Raw genomic sequence first — 27,133 nt, forward strand, 5'->3', positions numbered from 1 at the left:
GAAAATACTAGCGGCTTGTTGTAAAAAAAATATAGCTGAAAATCTTCTCGGGCATTTATTAGTTTACTTCACAGCCAAAAGGTGCATTTGGATCAAAACAATAAACTAAACATTTCAAATAAATTTAATTCAAAGTACGAGTACTCACAATACACAGAAGCAAATTTTAAATATAATTAAAACCAACTCAGCAGGGAACGGTGTGATATCCATATTTATCTTGTCTGTTTTTCTTTTCACTCAAGGTTTTCATTAATTAAAATAAACAAAAAAATATCCCAGTGAAATGTAGATTGATTCAGCATGTCTATATCTCTACCTCCATAAATCGACTCGTTGATCACGCATTAATTTTGTTCCTATCATTTTTCAGGTTCGGAGTGATTCGATGGCCAGTGTCTACTCAGGCGCTGGAGATGGTAGATACGGTACTGTCGCAGTTCGAGGCGAAGTCGAATTTGGCATGCAGTACAACTACAAGGCTGGTTCACTCGAGATTCTGGTCAAACAGTGCCGTGACCTGGCGCCCGTCGACGCGAAAAGAAGCAGATCTGACCCGTAAATTTAAAAATAAAGAAAAACTTCAAAAAGTTGATTATTTGTTGTCACTATTCCAGCTATGTCAAGGTTTACCTACTGCCCGACAAGTCCAAGAGCGGCAAGAGGAAAACCAAAGTCAAGAAGCACACACTCAACCCTATTTTCGAGGAAACTCTCAAAGTAAGCAAAAAACCGCATTAAATAAAATTTTTAATTAGATATTTCCTCGAAAAAATAAAATAATTTCCTCTAACAATACTTTTTTGAATTTCAGTTCAACCTAACCCTGCAAGGCTTAGAGACGAGGACCTTGTGGCTGACCGTTTGGCACAGCGACATGTTTGGCAGAAACGACTTCCTCGGTGAAGTGATGATGTCACTGGAAAACGTCGTTTTTGACGACCCCACCCCCAAGTGGTATCCGTTGCAAGAGCGGGTGAGAAACTCTCATATTAAAACCCAAACTCAACAAATACCCATTATGTTTTTTTTCGCAGACTGAGCCGTTTGAAGAATTGATCTCGTACAAGGGCGACCTTATAGTTGGGCTCAAGTTCGTGCCCCCAGAGGTGTCTGGAAACGGCACTGGCAAAAAGAAGAACAAGCAGCCCAAAGGTTCCCTCCACGTGTTGGTCAAAGAGGCCAAAAACCTGACTGCAGTCAAGTCCAGCGGAAACTCTGACCCTTTCTGCAAAAGGTTTGAGTCAATTTTTGACTTCTAATGCTTTTTCTGATAATTTTTTTTCCCATCAACAGTTATCTGTTGCCTGAAAAGGGCAGAGGGAGCAAGCAAAAGACTAACGTGGCCAGGCGGACGTGCAACCCTGCGTGGAACCACACCTTCATCTACGAGGACGTCAGTCTGCAGGAGCTGGCCGAACGCTCTCTTGAACTCACCGTCTGGGACCACGACCGACTTGCCAGCAACGAGTTCCTTGGAGGACTCAGGTTTAACCTCGGATCAGGTAAACTATCAAACCATAATAAGAGAAATTTCCCCAACTGGCCATCAGTCTTAACATGGCCAAAATTTAATAGAAATGCGCAAAATTCCATATTACCGCCGTAAAGTAATAATACATATATGAAACAAAGACTAAACAAGTAACAAAATTATTTAAGATTTTTAACGGAAAATAAAAATCTGAGATGGAAGGAGAATATTTACATGATTTTACCGCCATTATATTGAAATTAAATAGACAATTATATGGAAAGTATTAAAAAAACTAAAATTAATTTAATTTTAAGTTTGAATAATTTTTTCTGCTGATAAATTTGAAATGGAAGACAGTTGGAAAATTTTCTGGGTTTCAATTTACTATCTAAAATCTTCTAATTTCAAGCTGTGAGCACTTCCTTTATTTGCAAAAAAAAAATCTAAATTTAAAAGCATCCTACTGACGCAATATTTAAATTACTTACACAAATAAACTTATGATAACTTAATCATTATTAGTATCGATCTGAATTTAAGTTGAAATGTTTTGTTCTTAATCATTTCAGGAAAGCACTTTGGAAAGAACGTGGACTGGATGGATGCAAACGGAAAGGAGATGTCCCTCTGGCAGATGATGCTGGAGCGGCCGAACTTCTGGGTTGAAGGGTCGCTGAGTCTGCGGCCGACCCTGGACATTCGCCACAACAATTCATGTGCCAGTTCTGTAGCCACTAGTGATAGCTAGGCGCGGCTGCCGGGTTTGCTCTCAGCAGGCTTGAGACGCAAGCTTGCTCTCCGCGCTTTGAATGTTCTTACTCACTTTGACCCGATTAAAGTGTTGAAACGAGCTTTTCAAATGCCCAGGCCGATATTAGGGTGTGTGCAAGTTCTCGCTAACTTCATTTTGTAAATAATCATCTCGTCCTTGTCTGCGGGCAACTGCAACTTTATTACAACTGCTTTTACTATTATTTTTTAATAACCAAGCAGGGTGTTTCTATATTTCTGCAAAGAAAGAGTATGGACACTGATTAATACAATGGACAGCAGCGTGGCCTGTTTCTAATGTTTTTATGATTAGACTGATCTTGAAGGCAAGATGTGAATGTGCCTCTCTGCTGTAGTTGATAAGCAAATTGATTAAGAGACGCATGTGCTATTGAACAATACAATTTCATTTTATTTTAATAAAACAAACATTGTATTTTCACTATATCAACAAAACTATAACCCTGAACACATCATTTTCTGAAAACAAAACCTTAACTGTATGATGCTTTAACTCTTGGAATTAATATTTAAAAACTTATCTTATAAATGGCTTAAAAGTTGACTTGGTTTAACTTTTGTACACTTTTTATACTTCTACTATCAATGGGAGATCACGAAAAGTTAAACAGCGTGCAGTTTTTCTTTAATTAATCTGATGATATGAAGCTACGATTTGGTGGAAAACATTTTTTCTTTCAGAGACTGGCATAATCAAAAAGCAGTATGACAGCTAAATATTGGGTTCCAAGAGTCAGTTACGAAAACTTCATATCGCTTGATTCGTCTTAACGTTCCATGATGTACTGAGGTGGTTTCAGGGAGAAAAAAATAAACACTTAAATCCGTTGCGCATTGAGATAAGGCTACAAACATATTTAAAATTTTCGTTATTCAGGGTGCGAAAATGGGGTTGGACCGTTAGACTATTTTGGATACCTAGGGGAGGTTAAGATTAATCTAGTGGTGTGTGCGTGTGTGGTTTTTGTAAATCATTAAAAGCTGAGATATAGGCAAGAAACTATTTTTGGAAAAACTCCCAAAAAGCCACTAATTTCGTAGTTTTTATTTTTCAATAAAAATTTAAGGCAAAATGCCAATCCAGACTCAACGAGCTTATTTTTTGCGCTCTACAAGATAGCAATATAAAAATTAAAAAATTCAATAACTGAATTTTAAAATTTGGTGCTCCACTTCGAAAATTCGATTTTGCTGAACTTGTCCTTTGTCCTCCTACTTCTGAGATCATCAGGAATGTCTCTTGATGAGACGAGTTCAACGGTGTTCGAATTTTGGTCCTACGACTCATTTGAACCGATTCAGAGAAAACTAAAAAATTCGGAATTCAGGTGCCCGTAAATAGACCCGCAAACCCAGGAAAGTTAGATATTTTCTCAGTGGCGTTTTCTGAGAAAGAGGGCCAATCTTCAGAAAAAAATTCATCGAGATCCTCAGACTCCTGTGAGAACTATATTAAAGTTTTTATTGCACCTTTGATATAAAGCTCATTTATTTATTTTAAGAAACTACATAAAGCACAATACTTATTTTTGCTGCATTTGAAAAAATCGAATGTATCGTAAATATTCACAGTCAGTCAGTTCTCATTGAACGTCGTTTTCACGCATGATATTTTTATTTGAAAATTTTTTTGGTGATAAAGATAAATATAATACTCGAAAGTTAATACTATATTAGTCCATTACAAAGTTTAAATATTTATGATATTTATGTTTAGAAAAGCTTAAAAATAAAAATACTTTTCATGATTACTTTTCTATGTTTGAAATATTTACCATAATAACCTACGCTATATATTTATCACATACTTTATCGTTAAATATAATGTACATAATATTTGTTATCATGCCTCGCACGTGTTTTCCCATTCCAAAACACAAATTCATTCATTGTGTTACGTATATCAGCAAGAAAGACCCATGTGCTTTTGGCGCAAAATAAATTCAAATCCTCTGAGTCGGCGCAGATACTGACGTTCTACCAGAAGGTCACTCCCACTTTCACTTTGTTCCCTAGGAAAAGGTAAATAAGTTAATAGTCAGGTGTGGAAGGCCAGCAGGCAGCAACATTTGAACGCAGCGAAATTGGTTGATTTGGCGTGCCCTGGATCAAGGAGTTGCGCAATTCCGGGCCGTACTCGCATAATTGGTCATCATGAGGTCGACCTCCCGACGAAAATAGAACGCCGCGCTCGAAAAAATGCAGTCGACTACGATGACTGAGACTCGGAGCTCCTCGCTGAGACACTTCAGGGACCGAATTACAGCCCCCAGGAACCATGTTACCGTCGAGCAGGACGACGAAGGAACCAAGATTATTAAGGACAAGCTCAGGTCGATGTGGAACAACATGAAATACGGTAATGTCAAAAATTGAGAAACGACCTTTTTCCTTCTTGAATTGTGCACCCCACCCCTTTCTATTGACAATAATTTTTGCTGAAAAAATTTTAAAAGGGAATCTGACCCTGACCAGTATTATTTATTGATTTGCCAAGCCAAACACGTGCATTATCATTTATTATTTCCCCTTAGAAAATTTTACCTTGAGATCACGTCGACCGTCGACATGCACTCAAACACCCTTGAACCTGAGCAAACCTGAGTGCACTGCTCAAACGCATTTATTTTATACCATCCTTGTGAGTGCTAAAAGCCACGTGAGCAAACAAATTCCTCTTACCGACAGGCTGGACCTTGAAAACGAAAACGACCTTCAGCAAGGACTCGCCAGTGTGGCTTCTTGGAAGGTGCTACAACTTCGGCCAGCACCAAATCGAAGGTGCTGACACCGTGGACGAGTTCAAAAGAGACTTCCTCTCGAAGATTTGGCTGACGTACCGCCGGGAGTTCACTAACCTGCATGGCTCCAGGCTCACCTCTGACTGTGGCTGGGGCTGCATGATTCGGTCCGGACAAATGATGCTGGCACAGGCACTCGTCAATCATTTTCTTGGCCGAAGTATGTCACTCGAGATCTTTGAAACCATTTTCTTTTCAGTTAATATAAATTTCATAATGTGTCAGATAATGCATGGCTTTTAAGGAAACTTCTGAAACGAGACAAGAGCTAGACGGGGGGTTTCTCTCCCACAAAAGTTCAGATTTTGGAAAAAAATATACCATTAAGATTACACTGATACTTTACTTACAATGTTTTTCTAGTTTAAGGCAAAATCACAGCCACTATTTGAATTTTGAAACTTCAGTAAATGACTTACTATAATAATATAGTATTTAATTTATCTTTTGTAACTCAGGTTGGAAATGGACCGCCGACAACACTGATCTCACCAACAGACGCGTGTTGGAGGTGCAAGAGGAGAATCTGCACAGGAGCATAATCAAATGGTTCGGCGACAACCCGTCGCCGCACAGCCCATTTTCCCTTCACAAACTGGTGGCACTGGGCACGGCCACGGGCAAGAAGATCGGCGACTGGTACGGACCTGCGTCGGTCGCCTACCTGCTCAAGCAAGCTGTCGAGGACGCAGCCGTCACAATGGGACAGTTCAGACGACTGCACGTCTACGTGGCCCAGGACTGTGCTGGTAACTTACTTTTTTATTTTAATTTTAACCCTAAAAACTCCTGAACAATATGGATTTCTTGTGCTTCTCCACGACGGAAATTTTTAATTGGTTTAAGCGATTTCTTGAGCGCTGGAGGAGAAAAATAGCATGGTATTCATTTTAAAATAAAAATTTGAAGCCAATTTTGGGAAATCACAATTACATTTTATCAGCAAACTAGATTTGTCTCATCAATGTTTAATTTTCTCTCAAGTCTCTAAATTTTAGATTCAAAAGGGTTTGCGTGAATGATTAAAGAAAAATCCTGATAATTGTTATAACATTAAATGTTCTCTCAAATTAGATGAAATTATTGGATCACAAATGAAATATATTGAGAGGAGTCAATCGATGGTTAATTTTTGACACGGCGAATTATTTTAAAAGATTTTGTTTGGGGCTCTGTATCTTTTTAACAACTTTACATGGATAAAAAATTTAAATATGAACAAAATGATAACATTTCAAATTTTTACATGCTTTTTTAATTTTCTATCTCAATTCAATATTTATTTAATATTAAATTTAAATAATTACATAACAACTTATAAATTCAATAAACGCTATGTCGTCTTTTAAGTTTTTTTAACAGCGATAATATAGTTTATTATCTGCGTTTGCGTGCTCTGAACATTAGAATACATTTTTAAGTCATTAAAAAGTTTGTATCAGGCTCAAATCAGATAGCCTTAGATTTAACCAGAAGTGAAAAAGATTACCTGAAGTTGAAAAATGATTCACTAATCGATGATTCGTGCAGAACGCTTGAAATTAATCATCAATCTGATGAAAATATCAAAATTCGATATTTCTTAATCAATTTACATTAGGAATTTAAATCTCTAGAGCTCTGTAACTCTCGCTTAAATGGTTGGATCAAAAATCTTTAAATTTACTCGGTTAAAGCTCCTCAATCAAAATAAATTAATGAGATATATCCGGATCGGCAGTGTACATCCAAGATATCCTGGATGAATGTGAGACTGAGGAGGGTTGGAAGTCCATCATTATTTTAGTACCTGTCCGTCTTGGTGTCGAGAAGCTGAATAATATTTACGGTCCCTGCCTGATGAACCTGATGACTCTGGACAGCTGCGTGGGCATCATTGGTGGCCGACCCAATCATTCCTTGTACTTCATCGGGTTTCAAGGTTCGCGCAGATTGCCTCTCAGGCTGGCCATTTTTGCTCATGAATTTGTGTGCTTGCAGACGATAAGCTGCTCCACCTTGATCCGCACTTGTGTCAAGACGTCGTCAACGTGAACCAGCCAAATTTTCCTCTCGACTCATTCCACTGCCGCTCGCCACGAAAGCTCAGCCTTCTTAGGATGGATCCATCTTGCTGTCTCGGCTTCTACTGTCAAACCAGAACTGATTTTGATCTTTTTGTCAAGCAGGTCCAGCCTGTAAGTAAAAAAACAAGTTTTTTTTTTATCAAAGGAACATCCATAAATACAAAAATAAATAAATAAGTATAAAATTTTTAAAACTAAATTTAAGGAAGGAAATTTAGTAATCTAGTGAGTTAATTTTTCTTTGCTGCAACTCTTTTATGTCAATTGTCCTCACCTTTGTCGTACCAAGAATTTAGCCTATATTTTCCCATGTTCAACAATTTTATCTGTAATATTGAGAAATACTGACTCTGAGGTTTGCATTTCAGAACTTGATTCCTCCTCAGCAGAAATCGGAATACCCAATATTCGTGTTTGGCGAAGGCCGGAGCAGAGATGTGATCGACTTCCCTCTTTATTCCATCCCAGATGATAGCTTGACCCGGTCTGGCGAGTTCGAAGACGATTTGGGCACGGAAGATTTTGAGCTCATATGAATCCATTAATTAAAACTTAATAAGTTTCAATACTTCGTTATTATTATTGCAGAATAATTTATTTACCAGAACTGTTTTCAAAGGTTATGCCCATTATCTATCATAGTTAGACGATAATTTATATAATCTAATGTACTTATTTATATTCTCCATTGACGCTGAGACATTTGCATATGATTCACTACCTATTTTGTGACCTAGTGAAAATAAAAGATGTTATTATGTCGGTTAAAAACCAACTTTTCTTGATTCAAACCTTCTAATTTTCCCCCTTTCCAAATAGATCTAACCTGCAACTCAAATAAATATAGGATAATCACATTAGAAAAAATGAAGTCTTTGAAAGTTGATCTTAATACAAATTGTGCGTAGGAAAAAAAAGTCTTTAACAAGTTAAATTTTAATCGTATATTGGTCTACAGAAATAAAATGTGTCGAGGGATACAAAATAAAGTTGACAATGACTATAGAGTCAATCAGACTTTTCAGGAAATAAAAATACAGTCCACAAAGCACGCAGAAAGCGTGCTTTTTGTAAATTTCTGCTGCTTGGACTCTAGTGTGCACCATCTTCTAAAAGAGCAGTGTGGGTAACAAAGGAGCAGTCAAAAAATTTGTAAGTCTCAATCTTAGGAATAGCACCCGTGATAAAGGTTGGCTAATACAATTTCAAAATACATACAATGACTATGAACGTCTAACAAGACTATTTGGTTTCATTCAGAACCTGCTCACACTCCTGGCTGGAATCTGTCAATAGCATATGTGTCTCAAATAATAAAAATTGACAACATGTTGGAAGAACGTTCAAGGCAGACCGTTTGTCACGCACAATTATGATTTCTCACAAAACTTGCTCCAGATTGCAGGGCCGACACAAATGGCACCGCTGTAACATAATTCATTTCGCACATTCTTACTCATTAGGCTGCAAAAATAAAGAAACGTAAATCCATGTGTAGCTTGATTTTGGAAAATTAGCAAAAATTAAAACGTAAATATTTTAATCTTTCGACTGTACCATAATTAACTGATTGAATTGGATTGAAACTGCGTGCAAATATTACCAACATGGAAGTAATATACCAGACTCCAAACCAGGAAAATAAAAATGTGTAAAACGGTTCTAAAATCGTACAATAAGTACAATATTTTGAGCTGATAATATGACTCATTCGTCACAAAGCACTACAATACTATTATCATTATGAACGAGGCAGCAAATATACGATTATGTTACTCTGCAGAAAAAATATAACATCAATCAATAACGAACCTAAGTACTTGACTACGATCACAATATGACATCAGTCAGATTACTCAGGGCAGAGGCACATCTGGCTGCACATGCTCAGAGAGGAAATTGAACACTTCCGGCCAAATTTTGTTGCTCTCAGTGCCCTTAAATTCGGTGAGTATGCCGGATTCGCGGTAGAAGTCGATAACAGGCTGCATCGACCTCATGTAAACGTCGAGACGACGCCGCACGTTTTCTGGCTGGTCGTCTACGCGCTGACTCAGCGGCTCTCCAGTGATATCATCTCTGCCCTGGAGAATTTAGGGATTAAATCTATTGATAAAATATATATACATTATTATAAATATAAAATGAGAATGTAAATGCACCAAAATTAGAGCGAAAAATAAAATAACTGGGCTAACAGCAGTGGAATCTACCTGTTTTTACACAAGCAATAATTTACAATATGAACAATTCTTGCTGCACATTTGAAAAAACATTACAAAGACACAATGAAAATACTTTACGCTAAAATATTTGCCTAACAGAATTTAAGGTCACCAAGAGCAAAAAATAATTACGAGAAAAATGTGCACACGCGGCGCTTTTTATGTTAAATTTTTACATTAATTAACTTTTGGGAAGGCATCCTGAACAACACTTACTATTTCGAAAAAAAATCTAAATAAACCATCAATTTTCCCAGTTTTTAGCAAATCCCCAGTAAGCACAGGAATGAAAAGAAAATACAATGTATCATAAATCTATTTTGCTGACATAAATCTGGTAACATGAATTGGTCACTTTTTGTTGTATTAAACTCTCGTTTTTTGTGAAACTTCAATGTGGAGAATTAGTCTGTAAATTCTCTGCAGTTGAGCAATGAATTTGGCATTTTGAAATCTTGGTTTAACACAAAGACAAAAAGTTTCTGTCTAACGCAAAATAAAGAATTTAGGGCTGTGGGTTTCAGACTGTTTTTTTGACAGCAAGGAGTCAAACATTTTCAATAGTTACAGAATAGATGGTTTTTGTAATGACAAGGAGTAGTATAGTTTATAATGGCTTTGTGCCGTAATGACTAGAAGATGATAAGCTCAGAAAAATTAGATCTTCTAAATTTAACTGCCTTAAGAATTACAAAGTTACGATATTTTAAATATTTCTGGTCTATTTTTTGTGCCTTTAGTGCAAATAGATTTCCTTCTTACAGATATTTTTGGAGGATTGAATTCGGTGTTGTAGATGCGGCCGCTGGAAATGTGGGTCCATCTGCCCGCAATGCGCGCAACAATGACGTCTGAAGGCACAATTAGGTTGATGGCCAGGTTGACTGGGCTGGCCTTGTGCAGCGCCTCTGCCTGGGCATGGGTGCGGGGAAAGCCTGACGGACACGAGAGAAAGGCTAGAGATCCAAAGCGCCGCTCTGCGACAGACTAACCATCGAGCAGCCAATGTTTGCCCTGTCCGTGCGTCTCCAGGCTCTCAAGGACGAGCTCGGTGATGATGTTATCCGGCACCAGTTGGCCTTCTTCCATGTATTTGGTGGCCTTTATTCCAATGGCTGAAACCGCAGATCCGTAAATTATTAATACAACATCCTCGCCCCTGTGGTGATGCAATCTTTCTGGCACTGAAATTAACTTGGCAACAACTGTTCATACTGCCTTTATTTTGAGAGTTTCCCTGACAAAATTCCAATAAAAACCACAAAATTTATATTTTATTCTCCTTACGAGTTTGCTGCACAGCATTGAATCGAAGAAGGTCTCCACTAGACAAGGTTAGGATGTCAAAGTGCTTGTTTATCCTAGAAGAAATAGTTCCTTTGCCGGATCCAGGCGAGCCCATGATCACCGCCCTCAACATCCCTCCCTTTTTCAGCATGCTGACACTGTGATCTGTGAAAATTTGAATTTAAATTGAACAACCAGTTCAGTTATCTTGTGCATTGTACACAAAAACACTCTAGGGTACAAAACAAACTCTCATTTCGAGATAAGGAGAAAGAGCTCGATTTCTAAAGAACAACACAATATCTTGAAAGAAGAAAAGTTAACGTCACACATTTATAAATAAATAAAAGCACGAATACAATTTTGTATAGGACAGGGAAGTGGACATTGTCCCTGTCATGAAAAAAATGTCAAAAAAATTTGATCAGCAAAATAGATTGACCCAAAATTCGGGGGAAAATTATTCATGGCAAAAAGTACAGCAAATCTTTTGTGACACTTTAAACCAAAAACAATTACATAATGGATTCTAAGCTCAGCCCTAAAAGAGAGAGAGAGAGAGAGAGAGAGAGAGACCCACCGACAAGCACAACAAAGTTTTTGCTGTTGTTACCTTGAGAGTTGGTTTCGTTGTTTTTGTTTAGAACTGGGATCGCTCTAGTTGCCGCTAGAGGCACGCCTCCCTTATGCCCTGGGGTGCCAAGTGGGTTGAAAATGTTAGGCGCCAAACGTGCATGCAATCAGCTATATTTAGCCCATTCAATTAGTAGCGTTACAACAAAGATGTAACTATAAGAGTGTAACTAAGAGACCAATTTAGATCAGCATAATAAAACAAGATTACGTTTCCTAAATAATGTTAAACCAATTAAAAATACTTATTCACGAACTTCATCACAGAATTTGCTGTTAATGATTTAAATTTTGAAAGATTAAAACTCATGAATGCTTTGAACATAAATTTTATTGTTTCAGTTTAATAAATTTATATTTACCTGTTATTATCAACAAGATTTTATAATTAATAAGTTATTTTCACAGCTCTTATTACATATCAAAAAATAAATAACATTGAAGAGAGCTCAGCTCAAATGAGACGAAGAGTACAATTAGTCTTGGTTAGTCACATTGAATAGAATACATATTTAACACATCAAGGGCTAATTCTGTTTAAGTGCGTGAGTCAAATAACAATATATGACAGTTCATTCTTTCCATTTCCATACTTTCAATACAAAAACAGTATTGTTGCAATTTTCAGAGCGCAAGCAGTGCATACCAACAGAAAAATACCACCACTTTGATTATGAACATCGCAAGTATGACATTTAAAGCTCTTCTTCTAACAATAATTATTTGCCAGAAAGGCCCATCACATGCTGGAAATGCCGTCTTCCATCAAGATACATCATGGCCTCTGGAAAGACAAAAAATCAAATAAACAAAAATTAGTTTTTAATGAAATTTAAAATTTACCATCATAAGTTTTTGGATAGAGTTTTGGAACTTGATCCGGCGTCTCGTACGTGTAATGAAACTGGTTGGTAGTGTTGTGCTGACCAGTGCGAGGGTCAAACACCTCTGCGTGACACACAATCTGCCAAAATTACATTAAATTCAGCTCTTTTGTGAATAACATAATAATAATTAACGTAAATACCTGCAAATAATTTGATTCCGTGTAGTTGACAAAGGCTTTCAACCGCAGCAGGGATCCGACATCCACAGGTTTGTGAAAGCCGATGTCGCTGATGTGGCAAAGCTTAGGCCTGAACTTGCTGTACAGGTAGCCAGCAGCCCATGACAGCTCAAGCGCTTGACGCATCAAGAAGCCGCCGAAAACTTTGTTGTGCAGATTTCTGTCCTGAAAAGAAAAATGTAAAAATCCAGAGTTATTGTGTATTCGTTTATTTACTTGTGGCATTGATTTAGGAAACGTTGACAAGTTTTTTAGAAAGGCTGTTAGCGTGAAGTTTAAATTACTAAAATATAATTGAACAAAAATTAATCAGGAAAATAATTGGGTAAGTATTAACACTAAATTTGGTCATAACATAACCAGATGTGAATATAACCTGGGGCAAGACAATGCAACCTAGGCTATTTCAAAAAATACACAATTAGGATTAAAACGTTGAATACTATTCAGAGGAAAATATTGACTTTTTATAAAGCATTTTTAGTTGCAAATAATGTTCCGAGAGATTTTTACCTCAGGGTGACAGAAGACGATGTTGGTCAAAGTGGCTTCTTCCATCCACATCGCATGCATTGGGACGATTCTTCGATGGAACGTTGTGTCCTTGGGGTCAACAGTCTGCAAAAAAAGCTCATGGATAATGGCCTGTTCCTCAGCTGATGGCCCTGTTTTCAAAAGTGAAGCTCTCTGTACGGCAGTCCTTCTCTTCTTATTCACTGAAATCGCGATTAAAAATTAGGGGACAAAATTAAAAAAATTCTTACGCTTAAAAATTGCTGCCATGACAATATCAATTAATTGGAATAAATCATGTTCCATAATTATAAAAAATAAAAATTTTGTCTTTTAAAACAAGGGAAGCGAGTGCCCATGCGGTAATCACGTTCTTCACTCCCCCCAGAAAGTGTTCAAGCAGCTAAAATTTGACAAATAAGTAGCGGTAGTCAGTCCACTAACTTTCTCCATAATTGTACCGCGCCTTTTCTTCTGGCGTTACGGGCTCAAGCGCATTGACAATGGCTGGGCCGTGGCCTGTCGGGTCTCGAGCAGCCATCAGAAAAGTTGCACGGGTCAAACGCTGCCAAGTGCCAATATGCTCTTGTTCCAGCCAAACTGTTATCTCAATTGAGGAGCGCCCGACCCAGGAGACATGGCCTGACAACCGAATGTCGCAATCCGGCTGAAACGACAAATATTCAGAAATTGCGAATTAATACAGGACAAAGAGCATAACAGACGCGTTATCTCCTTTAATAACATTTTAATTCAACTTTTAGAGCAGTTTAATTCTAAGATAAAACAGCTATAGGTGCAGTTTCAACAAGAGCGGTTTGAAAAATTCATTAAAATAAGTTGATATTACAGTAAATTGGCTGAAATTAACCATTCAATATGCAATTACTTTAGGTATGATGTCTTCAAAGTTGATCTGGTCAACTAGAACCGTGACCAACACATAAGGAGTTGGCATTCCTTCCTTTTGACGGGGATTCAGGATGTGCCTGTGTGCAACCCACACTGCGAAAAAGAAATTCAGAAATTTAAAACTCCCAAATTTAGATTTGAGTGTCACCTGCGAAGAGATCCATGTCTTCCATGAGTCGGCCAGTGCGAACGTGTCCGAGGAAGGTGATATACTTCTCTTGTAGACTCGGTGAGCTGCTGAGAGGGATGATTGCTGAGTCAAACGAGTCACTTGGGGCTCTGATGGGCAGCTCGGACTGGCTGCACGGCAGCATGTCTAGCAGGTGGGACCGCTGCATCTGCAGAGGCTTGTAGCCCTGGCTCACGCCCATATGTTCCACCAGCCTTTCTTTGACTGGAAGAAGAGGAAGAAGAAGTGAAGATTATATAAGTAGTTGAGAAATTGATAAAAACTCACCATGCTGCATGGTCTGGTGCTCGCCCTGCTTGGTGTGCAAGAATTTGCCCATACATTGAGTCAGGATTCTAGGCCCAAAGGATCTGTGGGAAAAATAATTAAATATAAGAAATCATGTTGGAAAAAATTTCTTCGTTAATACCTTTGTCTGCCGATGCCATGTAAGAACTTCAAGGCCGAAATTCCTGCAGTTGTCGACATGGTGTTATGTATATGTACCTAAATATAATTGTTAACTGTTAAAATACAGATTCTTATTTCTGCCATCTTATGTAAGAACGTGTGGTTTGAAATTTTTTATTTTTCTGGTTGTCAATGGATGCCGATCGCAAAATGGGCACAAAAAAAATTGGTTGACCTTTTATGATGACAAAAGACTGATGCAAAAGTAAAAGCAATTCTCACCTTGAATCAAACAGGGAAGATTTGCGGGATCAACAGAATGCCAATTTAACTGTGAGCCCCGGTGGAATTTCGCCAAAACCCCTTTGTTTAAAGTGGCATCGCCTCAGAATTGCGAATCTTAATCTTATTGTGTTTATGTTACGTTCACAGAACGCAAGTTAGCTCCTGCCCTTAGCTCCTCGTCGTTTGAGCCACGCCTACTCCAAGATTCGCAAATTTTCCATTATTTACGGAATGCTGTATCTATCTAACTTAAATTTGAAAATATGTATCTATCAGAATTAACCGGATTGTACACTAGGTTTGCGTCAAAAATTCAAAATTATTTATCTGCAAAAAAGACACCCCTTGATAATTTCGAAAATTTAAGGTGCAGTCGTGCGGTGCAGTATAGTATGGCAGAAGGCAGCAGCAGGCTGCTAGCTTCATAGCCTTGATTTTGGCTCATCCCCACTCCCTCAAAGTTCTGCAGCTCCAACCTCCAACATGTGATTGATGTAAACAAACACTAGTGGGTCCCACCCTGGTCCCACCAAGACTGACCAAGACCAAGTATGTAGTCCTACAAGGAGCAAGGAACAAAATCAAAATTAATGGTTTTTAGCTTTGTGGGCTTTGTGCTGAATTTTCTGTTATTTTGTTACATTTTCAATTTTCAACCGCTGAAGAAATTGCAAGTGACTTAAGCTACAACTGTTTTAAGTACATACATACATAATCGTGTTTTCATCATGACAGTGACTGAGGTAAAGGAGGAGTTTAATTTGTCATTTCGTCATATTTATTTGGCAAAGGGTGATGAACTTATATAAATTAAGTGTTATGTAATAAGAGCTGGAACAAATCAAAATTAGATGCAAAAAGGGACTGGAGGTAATGAATCTCTTACCTATTTTTTTGCAATTTAAAGAAAATAAAATAAAGGTCACAAAATTATATATCTTTAGTTCATTATCGAGGGCTGCAGTGTGATCTTCGTCTCATTCGCACTAAATTTAGGTACGAGTGTCATGAGTTTGATGTTACAATTTTTGTTAAAATCTAGAGCATTTATATTCAGCGATTTTGGTTTCGTGTTTTCTAAATCTTTCAATAATAAATATACGTGTCAGATTAGGAACCATGTAGCTTCCTATTTTGTTTGATTGATTCAATTCAATTCAAAATAATTTTTATTCCATTTATCCGAAATATTTAAGTGCGATTTTGGAATACGTCGAAAATTGTACTTTCTCCATTACTTTCTGTTGTAATTTGCAGAATGTCTACGCTTTTTGCTTATAATCAGGTTATTTGTACGTGCTCTCAGATAAAATTCACTGGCGTTTTGCCTACACCATCATAACAGTTAGATTGTCATTACACAAAATCCTAAAAAAATTAAAAATACAAATTTTATTCGCATATTTTCCATTTTAATGTTTTAACCCCCGCAAAATTCACCAGAATTCACGAAATTTACTTCACTCAATAAAGTTTATTTCCTCAAAATAAGGCAAAAAATCTAATTATTTATTCTATAATAGCACAATTTTAGAGATGTGGCGGGGCCAGGAATGAAAACTATGCACGAGTTTTCTTAAAAAGTGTGGGGTTTATTGTGTTCCATTAAAGTGCCAATCCTCTCAAATCACAAAATCCTACACTGCATTTATGTTTCTTTCATGCTGAGTGAGAGCATTATTATGTTTATCTCTACTTGCACAATTTAGGTCTGTCTCACGAGCGGTTCAAGTGATTTTAAAATTTGTTAGGTCAGAATTGTCACAATGAGTCGTTAAATAAAATATCCTGACAGAATATCTACAGCAGTTGCCCTTTTCACAAATAATCTTTCTATTGACGATATACCTTACGTTTAATCTATCATTAAAAGTTTTTACGATAGCTTTTCCTTTTCAATTTTGACTCTCTTAAAACGGTCAAACAACAAATAACATTAAATTTTAAAGGTTATGAGAATATGAAAGATAAAAAAACTTAAAAACTCACTGTTTAAGACTTATTGTAGGGCAACTAATGAAATAACTACAGATTTAACTAAAGAATATATTTCAAAGAAACATTATCTCCAAATTTAATATTTTAAATATGTGTAAATTTATAAACTTCAAGAGATGATTACGTAAGAAATTAAAACCGTAATAGCAAAATGTAACGAGAGATCAAGTCTTCATGCGTCTGCTCCTGTTGACAATTCAGAGCGTGATGTTAGCACTTCTTTCGAAAAATGCCACAATTCTTATCTTTGCATGACATCATTTGTGGGCTCAAGGGTTGTTGGTTGTTTCTGTGGAATATGTTTCATGAAAAAATAATAAACCTACAAAATGGTAGCAACATTGCGCATCCATTGAAAATCTGGTGGCTCATCACATCAACAAAAACTGACCTTTCCCTTGAACCCAATTTCTAATTTTTTGCATGGAAATGTTTATAATAAGGCGCACAAATGGGCGTCTGCATATATATGTGTTTACTCCAGTAATTCACGCTTCCTCCCGCTTTAAAAAAGATCCGCGTGGCGGCTGGCTGCTGATGCTGATGCTCCTATCAAGTATTTTTCCAGTCGTTAAATCATTGGCCAAGCGAGTGGTGTACTCCAAAATGCAAATATTTGTCGAGCGTTGGCCAATAAATTAATTCCTGACAACGCGTGGTGCCGTTGCCACTGTCGGAATTCTTTTGGCTTGAAAGAAGAGCACTTTTCGTGCGTGTGCTTCATTTGCGCGGCGCCAACATGCCCAGGAAGGACGTCGAAAGGGCTCTCAAGGCGCCAGCCACGGGCTCCAAGGTTTGGCAGGTGCTGGCCACCCTCGTAGGTCTGTCCCAACTCGCATTACTCTATAGGAAACCATTCTACCTTGTGATTTTTATTTATTTTCGTTTGATAATTTCTTTTGTGAATATTTTGGTCTATGAAGTATTTTTAATTAAGTTTTCACGAGTAAAGAGACGTTAAATGAGAGAAATATAGTTTTAATAAAATTGAATCACTTTAATTTAAATTAAAACCTTCATCCTTACCCCTATTGAAGGGAAGTTCTATCTTTTCTAAACTGTTTTTTTCTCCCTGCAGCTACGAAGACTGTAGTGGCTGAATTTGTGGCGTTTAGATGAAAATTGTTGAACAAAATACTCCCAATAAAAGATTTTACCAGCGAAACCTTTTTAAGTTTGACTTTAAATGTGCTTTTGCAAGTAAAAACTATTTAAAAGGACGTGTGAAAATATTAACATGGATATCGCTGAGGAAAAAGTAATCTAAAACTTTCTAAAATTAGTTATCTTAACGTCGAAAATTCCAACCACATTTATTAAACAGGGAGAATTGGAACAGAAAAATATATTGAAGAGAATGTCGTGAAAACTTAAAAATAGAAGGCTAATTTTCTGATTCATTTCAGCACGTGTTTTACAAATGCGCAATTTCTTCGAGTGTATATTCAATTTACTGTATAGTTTTGTAATTCATATGAGTGATTAATTTATACCACGTGTTTTACTTGCCTCATGTTGAAATCAGTCGTACAAGATGATTTCGCTGTTGCTAACGCGCTAACGGAAGTGTTTTTTTCTTGCAGCTACCGGCGCCCACTTCTCCTCCGGCTATGCGTTGGGGTTCCTGTCACCAGGCATTCCGCTGTTGCGGGAGCAGCACTTTCCCGACCTGACCACCGAGCAGGAGGGCAACCTCGGCTCGCTGATGCTGCTGTCGGCCACCCTGTCCAACCCCCTGGCGGCCATGCTGGCGGACAGCAGGATCGGCCGCAAGGGCACCTGCATCCTCACGGCCATCCCCTTTGTCATCTGCTTTGGCCTCAACGCCGTCTTCCCCTCGTCACTGGCAGCCCACTACGTCGCTAGGCTGTTGGTTGGTGAGCGAATGTGTTTTATATAGAATAGAAAATATAGGAATTATGCTGGATATTTTCAGAAAAATAGAAGTTTTTCTCTAGAGATTTTATAATATATCTCCTCGGTTTCATTTGCACTAAAAAATTATATTTACCAAAAAATCTAAAATCGGATCTTATTGTTATCTGACAATGGGCTGCAAAATTTCGTCTCGCCATGAAATCAAAGCACACATGCAACCAAATTTTCCAGTTTCAACTGAATTCCGATTTTTCGATCTTCAAATACTCGTCTATTCTTGCTTCTCACGGCTGGAATTTTTCGATTGTGCATCTGCATAAGGCTTAAAAGTTTGTAAAAATTCAAATTTTGACGATTTAAAATTAATTTTTGATTTTTTTTTCATTTGAATATCAGAATTCAATGAAGACTGTTGAAAAATTTAAGAGCTACTCATATGACTTGAAATCATCACACTCTGCAGGCTTATCTGCCGGAACTTTGACAGTGGTGTGCCCTTTATACGTGTCTGAGATCTCAGAACTGTCCGTACGAGGCACTCTCAACTCGCTTGTCATCATAATGTTCAACTCTGGCCTCTTCGTCGCGTATCTAGCAGGTCAGTGCTATGTTAGACTGATAAGATGCGTTGCCAAAAAAGATCACGCATCTGGATAAAACTGGAAATAATAAAAATGATTGATTTACGCATTACTTCAATAAGCTTAATAACTCTTAAAAACAGAAAATGAAAGAAATACACACTCAAGGTTATAATAAAAATTTACGCAATTGTTCATCAGCCCTATGTGGATTTACTCAGTATGAACTACTATTATTGAAAATTTGAGAGGCAAATACTACACCACGCCTATGCTTGTCTGATTTTTTTGAGGGAAAGAAACAGCCGCTGTACTGTAGGAGAGCGTAGTATTTGATTTTTTTTTAAATTCCCTGATAGTTACATACTTCTTCTCATAAAATTCTTTAAAATTAAAAAAAAATGATTTTGAGAAAATTCACGCAGAGCTGAGACATCTCAATTTTAATTGATGATAACTTTAAATTTTCAGGCGTTTGGGTCAAAAGTTTTGTTATGTTATCCGTGGGAGGTCTGATCAGCATAAGCATATTCATCGCACTCTGCTGGCTCATACCTGAATCGCCAGAGTTTCTATTGAAACACGGTCAAAAGGAAGCAGCTGTGCGTTCGTTGAGGTGGCTTCGTGGAGCAAAAGTCGATCTGCAAGAGGAAATGAAATACATGGAAATCTCACAGGCTGATACTGAAAAAGGTATAAAAATCATTAAAAGTGAAGGACGATCAAGTCAATATTTGGTTTCAGTCGAATCTTCCACGCTCAGGAAAATTGTGAGAGTGTTTGGCACTCCATCACTCCGCAAAGCAATATTTATTCCCATGGTCTTGCTCTTTTTCCAACAGTGTGCCGGTATAATTGCTGTTCTCTCCTACGCTTCATCTATTTTCAGCCTGGTGGGTTTAGAATAAGCCTTTCTTGCACAAAAACATAGTTATTGTTGTACGTATAATGTAAGTAATCATTTCACTGTTGTGTCATTTAGGCTGGTTCTACTCTGGATCCTAATTTGTCAACTGCCATCATCGGCATCATCCAGCTAGTCAGCACCTTTGGAGTCACGATCGCAGTTGATCGACTTGGCAGAAGACCGCTGCTCATTGCCTCGAGCGCTATCACAGCTTTATCCATGGCAACACTAGCCCTTTACTTTCACGTGAGAGAAATATTAAATTAAATTGGCCACACAGTCGTCTGATTTGCTTAAGATATTTATTTGCGGTTGGCTGCAATTTCAAGGGGATAGCAATAAAATTAATCTGATTCAAAAGAGGATGCCCTCTCAATAGAAAAGTAAAAATATCGTTTGAATAATTAATATATTTAAAACAGATTATTTTGAATTAAAAATGCATTGGTTTTATCAGTCTACAACTATTTACTTTTCTGATTAATTTCAAAGATACCTAATGCGTTTTTAAAATTTAAAAGCACCTTAATTAATTAATGAAGCGCTGTTATAGTATGGTTCTTAATTTCTTCCAATTGAAAAAGTGATGTTTCTTAATCTATTATGTACCTTTGGTCACTCTTCCGCGTTCATAGAAATTTCTCAAAAATGAAAATGTCAAGATTCACGCAATTGCAACTTCAGTTAATTTACAAACACAATAGTAAAGATTCTAAGTACATATTTTAAAGAAGGGCCTATCTCTTTGGACATGTGTTGTCTGTCTAGATGTAAAATAATTTCTTCAAAAATCTTCATTTTGACAATATGAGTGATTTACAAAGCTCTGACGAGATAGCTGATTGATGTTTTGTCAAATTTACACACAAAATCCAAATCTGTTTAGCTTACATCTTACATCAATGTGAAAAATACTGCACATAATCTTTTTGAGAACTCCAAAAATTCCAAATTTATCAAAAATAAAAAGGAAATTAGATATTTATCCGAATTTCATTGTGTAATCATATTTTCTCGCCCTGCAGTTGCAGACCAACCAAGTGGACCTGAGCTCGTTTGGCCTGGTGCCGTTGGCAGCGCTGATCATCTACATTTCGTTTTTCTCACTGGGCATCGGCCCAGTTCCCTGGGTCATCATTGGCGAAATATTCACGCCCGAAGTGAAGACCCTTTGCACCACCATCAGCAGCATGTGGGTTTGGGGCCTCTGCTGCATTGTGGCGAAAATCTTCCCGTCTATGGTTGCCACTCTGGGCATCCATTGGGTCATGTGGGCCTTCAGCGTCGGCTGCATCCTCGCTCTCATTTGCTCCTGGTTCACCCCGGAGACCAAAGGCAAGACTGCCGCTCAGATGCAAGAGATTCTGTCCGTGGAAAGAATAGCCTGAAGTTAGTTAAATATCAATAGCCTTGAGGGCTGGTTCCTCCTTTATTGATATTCAAACTCATTTTTGGGACTTATATCTTTTTTATGATTTAAAAAAATAAACCTGAAAATAATAAAATAATTTTTATATACAATTTAAAACTTGGTAATATGAAATTAAGAGACTTTAAAATAACCAATGCGTGGATAATAATTATATAATATTTAATATTAAAATAAATATAATATATTTCCTGGCTCACCAGGATATTTCCGTATTCCTGCATAAATGTCCTGCTCAACTAGTTTTAGATGCTGATCAATTTTTTTTTAAATTTAACTGCTGTTTTCATTTAGTTAAAAAAATTTAATTTAATATTCTATATCTGCTGCTGGCTTATGTGACAATATTTGTAAATTAATTTTGTCAAATGGGATTGTGCTTGATAAACTTTTCCATATTACAGTTTTTTTCTGTTTTGCATGCATACAGAGGTTAATAGCGAAGGAATTGAAATTCAACAGATGATAGTTAAATTGTAACGAACAAATTTAGTGCTGGTGAATCTAGAAGAAACGCCTGCAAGTTTCAGACTACGCAACCCGCGCATCTGTTGTGTCACGCACGTTGCCTATGCTCCAACCCGAACGTGCCCGGACGTAACAAAGAGTACAAAACATATTATAACAACAGATATTGACGCACCTAGAAAACGAATGTGAAATTATTGACGTAGAATATTCCCGAAATTTCACGCGTAGCAACCCGAACAAATGAAACAAACTTATGAATTGAAGAGGGATAGCTATAAAATGGAAACTGTCAGTGCCAACATAGTGAATAGCAATAAAATTATGCCTGATCAGCAATTGTATCGATTTTATTCTTTTTTTCATTTTGCTACTCGTCTCACATGAGACACGTGTTCCTGTATACACGCAGCCTGGCCGATACATGTGACTCTCGGTCGGGTCTTGGTAGATTGTGCGCTGCTCTCCCAGTTCAACAAATAATAACATTCTGCGAGGGGCATAGCTTTTATTAACTAACAACTTTTCTTAGCCTCGGAAGGATTTCCTCTTAAAAGCAGCGTGTTAATGCCGTCGAATTCTTTGTAGCACACACTTTAGGGCGTCAAGGTCGAGCGTGACAACAACTTGGCAAGTCGAGTAATGTGTTCTAGCCGTCGGTTCCGAAAGTGCAGATCTGCATTCCGTGCCAACAGATTAGGCAGTGCGACAATCTTTATCTGCGTCAATCCCTGCTCTAATCTGCGTCACTTTAATTACTTCACCGTGCGCGCACCGGCTTGCGTAACATCAGCTAACAACCGGATTATGTATACTGTGCAGCGCTCACTAGAGCCAAAAATCGGTTGCGCGTTGCCTCTCTGCTCAATTTGCTTTGCGGATTTTAGGCACGTGATCTGCTTGCCAGCTAAATTAATGACTGCTAATTCACGGCAGTTAAAAACAATCAGACAAAATATGTGCTAATCCAGTGTTGAGAACAACAATTTTTTTATATTTTTACCAGCAAAAATGTTGATTAATCAAAGTGAAGTAGTTCGAAGTCACATTTTCGTGATATATTATCGTATAGGTAACAAGGAACGGCTAAAATGATTATATATCTGCAAAAACTCTATTCAAGGACCAAAAAGCAATTTTCAATTAACATCATTTGACATAAAAAAAACTAATTCTTGGAGAAAAAATATCATTTTTGCACGCATTTAAGGTGCTTTATTGTATTTTTTTGGTTTTCCAGGTGATTTAGATGGTCTCGGGCCCAAAATATGGTTTAAAAATTTGATGATTTCAAAATTTGGTTTTTTAATACAACAGGGTATAAAATTGCGACATTTATGCTCATTTTGTGTCTTTTAAGTGACACAAAAAGGGGAAGACTAAATCGATCATTTTTATATCCCATCAATACCAAATGACCTGATTTGAAGACACTAGTGTTTCCCATTTGCCCAATCGACAAATCCATTTTTATTATTTTGCCCCAGTTCAAATATGCAGATGCAGACCAGGAAAGAAAACGGCAATTTCGCAAGCGAGCACGACAGCCACAAATAACCCTCCGTGGCGTTTATAATGTGGCAAACAAAATGCAATCGTAAACGTCGTTTAAGACGAAATTACACGCGCGCAAATCTCTTTTCCAACACGGCACCCAGATATAAATCTCGGCCGCGCGCGAAAAGATAAAAAGCACGAAGAGAGACGTGGCTGGCTACACCTGCCCGTGAGTCGAGTGATCGCGCGCAACGACCACGCACAACACACTATATGTTCTTGTATGATGCGCGCGGAATGATCTTCGAGAAACGTCGGTTTAAAGGGCCTGACTTTGAACACGCATTTCAAGTACAACATGAAGCGTAATATCGCCAATAATACTCTGACTTCACAACCGCGTTTATTGACCGGTTGCAAAATTTCTCAAGTGATACATCACATTTAACCACATTGCTTCGCTGTAATGAAATAATACTTCAAACAAAATTCTAGTGCGAGTGAGCTCAAACCTTTTTTACATTAAATTTTGTGTTTCGAAAAAATTCAAGCAGACAAATAGAGCTGTGAAATTTGGATGGGTGTGTAGTTTTTAGACGAAGGTTTTAACCATATTAATAAATCGAATTTGTTTACAATAGCTACTCCTACACAAGGCTAAAACTCAAACTCATGATTTCAAATATATTTTTTAGTTTGCAGCCACAAAGGAAAATATCAAGAGTTTTCACTTTATGCATATGCAAAAATTTAGTGATGTTTGCTGCAAACAGCAAATATAAAATATTTCAAAGTTGGGCTTCAAGCAAAATTAATTAAACTAATAGCATAAACAATTTCTCAAGTGTAAATTATTTTTTAAGGTTTCCTGATTTTACTTGCAATGATTCAGACACCTCAACAGTTTTTGCCTAGGTAATGAAATATTTTTTCCGTGTTTCTCCTACAATAAATAATTGGTTGATCTGAGTAAAAGGAGTTGACATCCTCTAGGCTCAATTTTATAAATACCGATACAAATACCATAAATTTGTATGCATTTGGAGATAAGCAGGACGACCACTCAAATTTTTAATAAATTGTATAGATAAAAAAACACGATTTCAGACTTGAAACCTAGGGGACAGTCTGCATGTACAATCAAAAGAACTTATCAAGAAGAGTTCAACAAAGTTGTTTTTTAGTCTGTCTTGTAGCGAGGTCACTACTTCTATTGGAAAACCACCCCACAGAAGGGGGTTGGGAGATAATTTTGGAAGATAAGGGGCTAGTTGCCACATAAATTTCCAGAAATGAGATCCCTTTCAAACGATTGTGTGCATTTGATTTTTTATAAGTAAAATTATTACAGTTTTAAAGGGGGCAAACTGTTTTGTCTTTGGATATCAGTCTGGTTTTGGTCAGTTTAAAGCAAGTCTGAGTAAGTTCTGTATAAAATGACCAGATTTGCATGCACAATTAATGATTTTTATTTTGACTGTATGATGAAATTCCAGCAATATTTACATCTCTGAATAAAAACAGTCAATAAAAACCTTCCTCCGCTATAATTTCCAATGAAATCATTGCCTGGCTCGTCGCCAGCTGGAAGTCGCTCCCCAGCAGTGATGCAACGCTGTGCAATTCCGCCGGGTGGCCCGATTTATGGCGTTTTTTGACGTTGATCATACACTACGCGTCCGACTTGAGCAACGCCGCCCGTTTGCGTCTCAGCCCTTCAAAATAATTATTCTGGCCGGATTTTGGCAATTTATTTATTTTCGCGGTCACGTGCACGTGTAACAAGCAATTGGTCGTCGGGCGGAGCCGCGTGCCGCCGACACGTGGCTTCTGCCATCGCTATACTCTTTGACGCCGCTGGAGTTGAACGTGATCGAGTGAGTGCGGTGCGCAGCGCACCTGTCAGCCTCAATTGCGCACGTTATGCGGCCCCACTGCCAGCGGCCGGCTGGCGGCATTATGCGTGTTGCATCAATACCACGTCCGTTTCTTCCTCTGTGCTGGACACGTGAATTCCAGAGTTGTAGGCAAATCGGATTGCGAAATTCTTGGCAGCAGCGTCATATATTTGCACTCGCGTCTCTTGTTTGTTTCAATAAATTTACTAGAAATATCGTTCTGCAACTGATTTTTAATGCGCTTATCGATCAAAGGAAAGAGTTCATATTATTTAAATAACACGTGTTCAAATGAATTTAAAAAATAAAGTCAGCGGGGATAGGTTTGAAAAATTCAGCTATTCGGTTTTAGTCCAAAAATGTTCGCTAATGAAGGTATGGTTTTTTTATTTATTTTTTTTCTAGTCATGAATACGACACGCTATAGATTCCCTGTTTGTAAATTTTAAAAGTAATATTGGTATAGCCATCAATTTAATTTTTAGCGATTTTCAACGAGTGCATTGCGATGACTGCGGTCTGATTGGTCGGTTTTCATTTACTTTGTATTCTTTTCTCATCTGAAATTTTGTTTTTGACCATGTAAACCAATGTACTTTGTAGCTGAGGATAAACCAAAGCATGATAGTGAGCAAAGAAAAATTAGAATCAATTTTTTTCGAATCATTTCTGTGGGAGATATTTGCATGTTTTCTGATCTAAGTAAAAATCTAAGGACTGCTTAGATAATAATGACTCCAGATTCCAAAACGAATATAATAAAACTGGCTGCAAAATTCGATTTGGAAAAATTCGCATGTTAAATTTTCTAACTGTAAGCATTTTTCTCCTTTGAAATTGTATGAATTGCTATCACAGTCAAAATAAAATTTTTAGATCCGGTAATCTCAATTTATGCATAGTGGTAAAGTACAAGAATTCAATGACTAACTAAAGCATGTCCCCGTCATGTATTTTTATTTTCCATATTAAAATGGATAAGCAAAAATTGGCTTCCTGCCTAGGCTTGGTTACCATATTTTACTTCATAAATTCTAAAACATTGAAGGATATTGCGTATGAATAAAGACTTCTTGCTAAGCTTATATAAGACTTAAAATATGCGACACGAGTAAAGAAATAATGTCAAAAAATTACAAACTCCTTTTCAATATTTTTGTTACTTCAAGGACCAATTCCGCTGATATCGCACATTGCCCCTTTGTTGACAGCTAGAACTAATTAGCGTAATTAGAAAGAATGCGAGTGCAGTGCAGGAAGACAAGCGGCCGTGGAAGGCCGGAATAAGCAGATGATGATGATGCATAATATTGCCTTAATCGCCAACACACGCCAAACCACTTTTATCTGCCTGCTCTAGAGCTTTGCACTTGCACTGAAACGCTTATTATCGCTACTAGTAAAAATAGATGTATTAACAGCCGCGGCTGATCGGACGTGTGTGCATGCAATTGTGCTCAAGAACACTCGTAGCTGCCGTAACCATACCATCGTCGTTTCAACTAATGAGATGCGCCTCGTGCAAACAACAACTCACTATAAAGCTGCAGTACTTGATGCGCCGTTTATGCCGTCGTGTGCGACTGAACTCGATTGCTCAACCCAATATTATCCCGCGTGCACAAACGACAATCCAGCAACCTGTGTGTCGCCGGTCGGAAGTGGATATTTTTGTATAATATGTACGCTTGCTCAAGACCTCGACTCGTGTGCTGCTATGTGAGGAAATTTTCATATTGAAAGCTTGGATAACCCCTCAAGAAGTATTTGTATTAATTCCTTAACCTTTCAACAGTCCAAGCATAAAAAATTGCAACTTTTATTTGCTTGAATCGCTTGA

The 27,133-nt window shown here is 37.5% G+C and overlaps 5 protein-coding genes across 6 annotated transcripts in view; 3 read left to right on the forward strand and 2 right to left on the reverse strand.

The window, feature by feature from the left end:
- LOC135946307 (uncharacterized) overlaps window positions 1-2,677 on the forward strand; it is a 34,743-nt gene extending 32,066 nt beyond the window's left edge. For both annotated transcript variants that reach the window (XM_065494492.1, XM_065494493.1), the window contains exons 12-17: window positions 374-558; window positions 618-720; window positions 815-976; window positions 1,038-1,237; window positions 1,297-1,505; window positions 2,047-2,677. In XM_065494492.1, the coding sequence (XP_065350564.1) occupies window positions 374-558; window positions 618-720; window positions 815-976; window positions 1,038-1,237; window positions 1,297-1,505; window positions 2,047-2,225 (1,038 nt within the window). In that variant the 3' untranslated portion in view covers window positions 2,226-2,677. The remainder of the gene's footprint in view (window positions 1-373; window positions 559-617; window positions 721-814; window positions 977-1,037; window positions 1,238-1,296; window positions 1,506-2,046) is intronic.
- A 1,583-nt stretch (window positions 2,678-4,260) lies between these two features.
- On the forward strand, window positions 4,261-7,907 carry Atg4b (Autophagy-related 4b). Its single transcript, XM_065494495.1, has 6 exons — window positions 4,261-4,628; window positions 4,958-5,230; window positions 5,529-5,819; window positions 6,791-6,991; window positions 7,051-7,247; window positions 7,505-7,907. The coding sequence occupies exons 1-6, from the start codon at window positions 4,469-4,471 to the stop codon at window positions 7,670-7,672; spliced, it is 1,290 nt and encodes a 429-aa protein (XP_065350567.1). The 5' UTR covers window positions 4,261-4,468; the 3' UTR covers window positions 7,673-7,907.
- A 158-nt stretch (window positions 7,908-8,065) lies between these two features.
- Ak3 (Adenylate kinase 3) lies at window positions 8,066-11,393 on the reverse strand. Its single transcript, XM_065494496.1, has 5 exons — window positions 11,262-11,393; window positions 10,649-10,813; window positions 10,354-10,476; window positions 10,124-10,296; window positions 8,066-9,220 (listed from the first exon to the last, which is right to left on the reverse strand). Exons 2-5 carry the CDS (start codon window positions 10,797-10,799, stop codon window positions 8,993-8,995), a joined length of 675 nt encoding a protein of 224 aa, XP_065350568.1. The 5' UTR covers window positions 10,800-10,813; window positions 11,262-11,393; the 3' UTR covers window positions 8,066-8,992.
- Window positions 11,394-11,594: 201 nt separating this feature from the next.
- Window positions 11,595-14,875, reverse strand: LOC135946308 (acyl-coenzyme A thioesterase 9, mitochondrial-like). The gene is made up of 10 exons (XM_065494494.1): window positions 14,635-14,875; window positions 14,372-14,448; window positions 14,230-14,312; window positions 13,921-14,166; window positions 13,750-13,865; window positions 13,305-13,527; window positions 12,861-13,063; window positions 12,309-12,512; window positions 12,125-12,245; window positions 11,595-12,065 (listed from the first exon to the last, which is right to left on the reverse strand). Exons 2-10 carry the CDS (start codon window positions 14,428-14,430, stop codon window positions 12,001-12,003), a joined length of 1,320 nt encoding a protein of 439 aa, XP_065350566.1. The 5' UTR covers window positions 14,431-14,448; window positions 14,635-14,875; the 3' UTR covers window positions 11,595-12,000.
- Window positions 14,876-16,747: 1,872 nt separating this feature from the next.
- On the forward strand, window positions 16,748-22,251 carry LOC135946312 (facilitated trehalose transporter Tret1-like). Its single transcript, XM_065494497.1, has 7 exons — window positions 16,748-17,456; window positions 18,219-18,512; window positions 18,977-19,111; window positions 19,566-19,787; window positions 19,839-19,987; window positions 20,077-20,247; window positions 21,027-22,251. The coding sequence occupies exons 1-7, from the start codon at window positions 17,375-17,377 to the stop codon at window positions 21,387-21,389; spliced, it is 1,416 nt and encodes a 471-aa protein (XP_065350569.1). The 5' UTR covers window positions 16,748-17,374; the 3' UTR covers window positions 21,390-22,251.
- The last annotated feature ends 4,882 nt before the right edge of the window (window positions 22,252-27,133 follow it).

This window comes from Cloeon dipterum, chromosome X (assembly GCF_949628265.1).
Source record: "Cloeon dipterum chromosome X, ieCloDipt1.1, whole genome shotgun sequence".
Taxonomy (NCBI): Eukaryota; Metazoa; Arthropoda; class Insecta; order Ephemeroptera; family Baetidae; genus Cloeon; species Cloeon dipterum.

Excerpts from the sequence above, each read along its gene's own strand:
- Ak3 (XM_065494496.1), bottom strand. The coding sequence starts at position 10,799 with ATGCTGAAAAAGGGAGGGATGTTGAGGGCGGTGATCATGGGCTCGCCT. Across the intron at positions 10,297-10,353 it reads CAAACATTGGCTGCTCGATG|GCTTTCCCCGCACCCATGCC; the intron begins GTTAGTCTGTCG and ends CGTGTCCGTCAG. Across the intron at positions 9,221-10,123 it reads TCAATCCTCCAAAAATATCT|GGCAGAGATGATATCACTGG; the intron begins GTAAGAAGGAAA and ends TAAATTCTCCAG.
- LOC135946312 (XM_065494497.1), top strand. The coding sequence starts at position 17,375 with ATGCCCAGGAAGGACGTCGAAAGGGCTCTCAAGGCGCCAGCCACGGGC. Across the intron at positions 17,457-18,218 it reads GGTGCTGGCCACCCTCGTAG|CTACCGGCGCCCACTTCTCC; the intron begins GTCTGTCCCAAC and ends TTTTTCTTGCAG. Across the intron at positions 20,248-21,026 it reads CACTAGCCCTTTACTTTCAC|TTGCAGACCAACCAAGTGGA; the intron begins GTGAGAGAAATA and ends CTCGCCCTGCAG.
- LOC135946308 (XM_065494494.1), bottom strand. The coding sequence starts at position 14,430 with ATGTCGACAACTGCAGGAATTTCGGCCTTGAAGTTCTTACATGGCATC. Across the intron at positions 12,246-12,308 it reads CGGAATCAAATTATTTGCAG|ATTGTGTGTCACGCAGAGGT; the intron begins GTATTTACGTTA and ends TAATTTTGGCAG. Across the intron at positions 12,066-12,124 it reads CTATCCAAAAACTTATGATG|AGGCCATGATGTATCTTGAT; the intron begins GTAAATTTTAAA and ends TTGTCTTTCCAG.
- Atg4b (XM_065494495.1), top strand. The coding sequence starts at position 4,469 with ATGCAGTCGACTACGATGACTGAGACTCGGAGCTCCTCGCTGAGACAC. Across the intron at positions 4,629-4,957 it reads GTGGAACAACATGAAATACG|GCTGGACCTTGAAAACGAAA; the intron begins GTAATGTCAAAA and ends TCTTACCGACAG. Across the intron at positions 5,231-5,528 it reads CAATCATTTTCTTGGCCGAA|GTTGGAAATGGACCGCCGAC; the intron begins GTATGTCACTCG and ends TTTGTAACTCAG.